The following is a 6,677-nucleotide window of genomic DNA, read 5'->3' on the forward strand; positions in this document are numbered from 1 at the left end:
TACGGTGCATGCGTGTTTTAAAAGAATGAGTATATCGACAGGAACGGCCTCAGTAGAAGCCTTGCCTCGAGTGACCCCACTCTTTTAGGTTCATGCGCGGTAAACGGAACCCTAAAAACTTCGTGGTTCCGTACCCGTGCATGCGTGCTAGTATAGAAGCTAAATGGTTGTTTACAATGGCAGAGTCAGCACAAGCCAAAAAAGACCCAAAGCACGAACCAAACCAAACCACTCCATTGCTTGCTTTTCTACAACCTAAAGGGTTTGCTCTTATATCGGTGGACCTCATATCACGGTACCTGTCTATACTTTTCAAGATATGTAGCAGCTACCGATCCTGGGCTGTTTATCAAGTATGGTATAAGTACAGAAAGAGTGAAACCAAGGGACTTAACCACCAAAACACTTACTCTAAATACAAGATAGAATAATACAAATGTAGCCAACAGGGGAAACCAGCAACTGCAGCCGATTTCCATGTTCACATACATTGACCAAGGATATATTGACAAACCATAGAGACAGACAGTGCGTGAAGAATGGCGGATGCCTAGCTGTGAGATGGAGTATGAGTACTCCTATACACAATAGCGCAGATGTCCTTTAGGATCAACTATCCTATCAATGATTAGGAATATCGTGTGTGATGGAGTCTCTGATAAAGTATCTATGCAACAGTCGATTTTCAGACTGATGATTGTCAAATAGGATTTCAGATAGAGGCCCATGGTATACTATCATTAAGGCCGTATGTGTCTGTTTTCAATCTGAAAATCCACCTCTGCTCTTTGGAGAATAGAAACCTTGAAATATCTGTTACGTGCTGGGGAATGAAAGGACGTTCCAGCACAAGCCACCTCAGATCATCGGCCTTATGTTGCTTGGCCAGAAAATGATCTGTCAGACAAGTGGACCGTTTCATGCATCGGATAGTACTCTTATACTCACTTATGCGGAGCTTCACTTTGCGTGTGGTATACCCGATGTAATGCAGAGTACAAGGGCATGTGATCATATAGATCACACGCTCCGAATTACAGTTTGTATGGTTGTGTAGTATCCAAGGACGGCTATTCCCTATGTCCACTGATGTAGTCTTGGTGGTCTGAGGGCAGACACTGCACGAGCCGCATGGATAATGGCCTCGTACCGGGGGTAGTGACCACAGAGTATTAACATCACGTGTGGGCTGTGACAGTGGACGTGTGTGGACCAGGCTATTCCGTAAACTCGGACCCTTCTTAAACGCAAAAAGGGGAGGCGGGATGTTTTCGGATGCCGCATTGAGGATATGCCAATGCTTATGTACAGTTTTCTGTAATCGGTTGGACAGGGTACAGAAGGTAGTTACAAAGGTGAGCCTGTCATTGGGAATCCTGGGAGTGCTGTTATCCAATAAAGCATCTCGATTATTGTTCGACGCTCTCTTCCAAGCTTGCCGCACCAGGCGCCTAGGGTACTGACGCGACCGGAGTTGAATTGCTAATTCTTTGGCATGTTTGTCAAAAAGATCCCTAGTGGAGCAGTTCCTCCGCACACGTAGGAACTGACCCATGGGAAGATTCTCCCTGAGGGCCCTCAGGTGATAGCTGTCGAAGGGGAGAAGAGAATTCCTCGACATAGGTTTCTTGTATAATTCACATTGCAATGTATTCTCATGGAGAAAATGAATGTCGATATCAAGGAAGGATAACCGTCGTTGATTGAACTTGATGGTAAAGTTCAAAAAGGCATTTTGCTGGTTAAGCCAAGTGTGGAAGTCCAGAATCTCTTGGCTAGTGCCCCGCCATACCACTAGTATGTCATCTATGTACCTCTTCCACAGCACCAGATGATGACGGTAAGGGTTGCTGTGGTTCAGTACATGATTTTGTTCAAACAGATGAACATAGAGGTTGGCGAGGCTGGGCACAAAAACACTGCCCATAGAGGTGCAAGAAGTCTGGAGAAAGATCTGGTCTTCAAATCTAAAGAAGTTCTCCGTCATAGCTATTCTGGCGCACTCCATAATGAAAGTGACGGGGGTCATGCTGTTCAAATCACGTGCTGCCAGCCGTCCCCTGATGGAGTACAAAGTTTCTTGTTGTGGAATGCACGTATAGAGTGACTCCACGTCAAAACTGGCCAAAATATCGGTATTGATGTTGAACTTGATATCAGACAAAATCCGTAAGACATCAATAGTGTCTTTGAGGTAAGTCGGCATCTCAGTAACCATAGGCCATAAAAAAACATCCACAAATTTAGACAAAGGCTCAAGTAATGAGCCAATCCCAGAAATAATGGGTCGTCCTGGGGGTGGTTGTTGGTTTTTGTGGATTTTAGGGAGGCAGTAAAAATAGGGCATCACAGGGTTGTTAGTTACCAAAAATTTTGCCTCATGTGGCGTGATCCACCCTTCTGCCTCCCCTTCCTCGACTAGCTGTTTTATCTCCAGAGTTAATCTGGGTGTGGGATCTGTTCCCAAAACCTGATAGGATTTAGTGTCCAAAAGCTGTCTGAGGCATTCAGTCCGATAGATTGCGGCGTCTTGCAGGACAGTTGAACCCCTTTGTCCGCCGGCTTGATAATAACGGACGTATCTTTTGTCAGATTCTGGAGGGCCAATCTGTCCTTTTTAGAGAAGTTGCAATAATTCGTCGACCGTGTGTCACATAATGCCATCACATCATAAGTTACTGCCTTCTCGAAGGTCGAAACCTGGGAAGGGACCTGATGTGGCAAAGGTGTAAAGTTGCTTTTGAGACGTAACCCAGTGTTCACATTGTTTATGTCATCACTGGGGGATATGTTGTCGTCCAACTCTCTATTTTTAAAAAAGATGTGGAGTCAGATTTTTCTGAAGAAATTCTCCAGCTCACACCTCAGTGCAAAAGGATCGCCTGAGTATGTAGGCACAAAACCCAACCCTCTGTTTAGGACACTCTGTTCGTTTTCTGTGAGGGTCCTTGAACTAAGGTTGACTACGAGATCGTTCATTCGCTGGTCAAGTTGGAGGTTTGCTGCTGGTTGCCCCTCCTGCTCCGAGTGTTCGGGAATGTCTGATCTGGTTGCCAATGGACGGTGGGGGTGCCTCTCCGTTTGCCTCTGGCGCGACCTTGTCCCTGGTCTAAAAAAGACTGGTTCGGATAGAATTGTTGTTGTGGTGGGAAGGATTGCATGTGTGGTGGGAAAGGAGGTGGTTGACAACCCCAAGGAGCCGGTGGCCATCATTGGCCTTGGTTAGGGTAAAATCCCTGAGTTCCACGCCTCTTGTTATATCTGCGGAACTGTCCTCTCCCTCTCCCTTGGGGGGCCCCAGTTGTGGAGGAATCAGAATCGTCAGATCCTAACTCGGACCCAGATGATGAATAATTGGACCCATAACGCCTACCTTTGTTGTTAAATAATGGGGCCACATAAGTGTCACTCGTGTAGGGGTAGATTTTCTCCCAAGAAAAACGGGCCAGGTCTTTCTTAAACTTGTCTATTTTATTAATCAAGATGTTGTCTCTATATTCTTTATTAGTCTTATTTGTCTCATCCAGTTGTTTCTTGTATAGAGCTGATGTAATGGTGGTTTTGATTTGTCCCTCTAATGTTTGAATTTCAATGAGGATGGCGTCAGCCTGGCGTTTCGCCGTGCTGATAATCAAAATTAACCAGTCGCGGGTACACTGCCAGGCAATGAGTGACCAATCCCGCATAAATTGTTTGTCAGTGAGAAATAATCTCGGCGTGTTGGTCACAATCAGACCAGTAGGGGCGCACTTCCCTCGCAGATATTCAGCCATGACTAAACCATGGACTGCTGTTCATGACTGTGTCTTTCTAAGATTAAGTAAGGTAACCCAGTCGTCCTTAGGGTTCCCTGTCATTTCTGGTAGGGAGTCTAGGATACTGGTATTGTCAGACAGTATAGTACTAAGGGTTTCATCATCAAAGGCTAAACCTGCAAAGTCAGCCATCATAGGGAAAGTGTTCTAGAGGTCAAAGACCTTAGGGAGCGGATAAAGACTTCTAGAGAATCTAGAGTCTAGACAGAACCCACAGCCGTAGCTGCTCTAATAACCAAAAACACAATGTATATAAGGGTCACAGGGGAATTTAATTTAGGGACTACTACACCTCCAATCCCCGATAGACACTACGACAACTAACAGAAGGTGCTAAGTCCGTTCATAAGGAACAGCAAGCCACTGAACGCTGTGAAAGAGTGCAAGAAACTCCTCAGATAGTTTGTACATCATCTGGCGGGAGTTAAGAGTCCATCAGCCCACCCTTACTGGCGGAGCTTCGTCCTCTGAGACTCTCGGGGGTCACGGTCTGGGCCCACAATATCGAGCCAACAGGCCCTGCTGGGTGCACAACCTGATGCTTCCCGAAAAAGGACCAAACTCAAACCACAATGGTACCATATCCACAAAGAACCAAAACAAACTCACCCGATATCAGTGGTACAAACAAACCAGTTCTTCACCGCTGACTCTTCAGATCTAATGGTCAGATCCAAGGGTTTCGCCATTCAGGACTCCAGTTGGGATGACCACTGGACGAGGCACGTCCGGCGGGACAGAAGGGGCAGCTGCAAGTAACAGAAACTCTTCTTGCAGAATCCCTCAGCCGTCAGTCCGACCCGACGATGTCCTCGGCCTTCCCTACGTCTGCTGAAAGGGGATAGATCAATCACCCGAAGGAGTCCCTGTTCGAGCACCAACTGAAGGAAGTAACCCGTTTAGAGTCACTCGTGTCACTAATGACCACCTCTCAGCCTTCCGTACCAAATGAAGAGTTGGTCAGACAGTAGAGAATACAAACCAATAACTGCCTATTTATGTGCACTCAGAGCGGAGCTCCATCCGTACAGTCACTAGGAGTGCTACAGAGAGGACTGAAGTCAACAAGCATAAAGATACATTATGTACGTTTCATAGCCAGGCAAGAACACGCCCACAGTGGAATTTTCCAGGCAAGTGCAGCTAAACAGCAAAATTCAGATAAAAACGGTTTCAGCACTCATATCTTACAAAAAGCAACATAGTGCAAGGTTGCTCCATCCGGAGCCCGCCACTCGACAAGGGATAGAGGGCCTCTTTCTAGTGAGAAAGGTATGCGCTAATAAGAACAGTGTATTCATTACTGAAACAAAACCCAAGTAAAGAAACGAAACCCAGAGGGGAGCATTTCTCGGAATTAAACAAGATCAGTTTCGAAAAAACGTAAATGGCACCCGCAAAGAAAATGGCGCAACAAATGGTAACTTACATAGGGCAGTACGTAAGCATAATTTTTTTTATTCTAACACTATTGCTGTGTGTAATTGTCCCCTCTGTGCTGGATTCATCACCCTGGTTCTGTGTGTAATTGTCCTCCCAGTGTTTGATTCCTCCTCCCGAAGCTGTGTGTAATTTTGCCCTCTGTGCTGGAGTCCTCATCCCGATGCTGTGTGTCACTGTCCCCTTGGTGCTGAATTCCATCTCTTGTGCTGTGTGTGCTTGTGGTCTCAGTGTGGATTCCTCTTCCTGGTGCTGTGTGTGCTCGTCCCCTCTGTGCTGGATTCCTCCTCTTGTGTTGTGTGTAATTGTCCCTTCAGTACTGGATTGCTCCTCCGTTTCTCTTTGTAATTGACCTGTTGGCACTAGATTCCAGCTCCTTATGCTCAGTGTAACTGACTCCTCCTTTCACAGCTGTGTCTGCTCTTCCTTCCTCCCTTAGATCTCCATCGCTGATTACACCCTCTTGAGCCTCCTCCAGGAGCATCTGCACCTCGACCCGTGCTGCCTGCAATCCCTTCCGCTCCTAGAAGCCTACGTGCAGCGCCTCTGCACCCGGCCACAAATCGCAGCCTATCAGAGAACGCAGGAGTACAAGAAGCGCCCAGTCAATATTAACCTCGATGACTGATAGGCCCATGAGGCGGAGCCGGGTGCAGCCGTCCAATCCCCTGCCTCTGATCAACGAGCACACCTGAAGGGCCAATCAGGAGCGGCACATTGGAAGTTGCCACTTTCCAAGCATGCACCACACACTATTCTGTGTTGTCACCATATTAAACATTTTATTAAAGACGGATTGTGCTGTTTGTTTTAGTGATACAGTGGGTGTCTCCTGGGTGTAATGGTGCACAGGTCCTGTGGCTCAACTGGGTGTACTGGTTTGGGTGTAATGATGTTCAGGTCCTGTGACTCTCATGGGTGGGATGGTCTGCAGGTCATGAGGCTCTCCTGGGTGTGATGGTGCACAGGTCCAGTGGCTCTCCTAAGTGTGATGGTGCATAGGTCCTGCAGCTCTCCTGGGTGTAATAGTGCACAGATCCTGTGGCTCTCCTGGGTGTAATGGTGTGCAGGTTCTGTGGCTCTTCTGGGTGCAGGTCCTGTGGCTCTCTTAGGTGTGATGGTGTGCAGGTCCTGTGGCTCTCCTGGGTGCAGGTTATGTGGCTCTCATGGGTGAAATGGTGCCTAGGTCCTGTGGCTCTCCTGGGTGTGATGGTGCACAGGTCCAGTGGCTCTCCTGAGTGTGATGGTGCGCAGGTCCTGTGGCTCTCCTGGGTGTTATGGTATGCAGGTCCTGTGGCTCTCCTGGGTGCAGGTCCTGTGGCTCTCTTAGGTGTGATGGTGCGCAGGTCCTGTGGCTCTCTTGGGTGTGTAATGGTGCGCAGGTCCTGTGTTTCTCCTGGGTGCAGGTCCTGTGGCTCTCCT

General features: G+C 47.6%; 1 protein-coding gene across 2 annotated transcripts in view; it reads left to right on the top strand.

Moving 5' to 3' along the window:
• The window catches only part of LOC146839356 (glutathione S-transferase P-like), a 265,840-nt gene extending 259,789 nt beyond the window's left edge, over positions 1-6,051 (top strand). For both annotated transcript variants that reach the window (XM_085651353.1, XM_085651352.1), the window contains one exon: positions 5,695-6,051. In XM_085651353.1, coding sequence (XP_085507479.1) covers positions 5,695-5,883 — 189 coding nt within the window. In that variant the 3' untranslated portion in view covers positions 5,884-6,051. The remainder of the gene's footprint in view (positions 1-5,694) is intronic.
• Positions 6,052-6,677: the final 626 nt, after the last annotated feature.

This window comes from Triturus cristatus, chromosome 4_1 (assembly GCF_964204655.1).
Source record: "Triturus cristatus chromosome 4_1, aTriCri1.1, whole genome shotgun sequence".
Classification (NCBI taxonomy): Eukaryota; Metazoa; Chordata; class Amphibia; order Caudata; family Salamandridae; genus Triturus; species Triturus cristatus.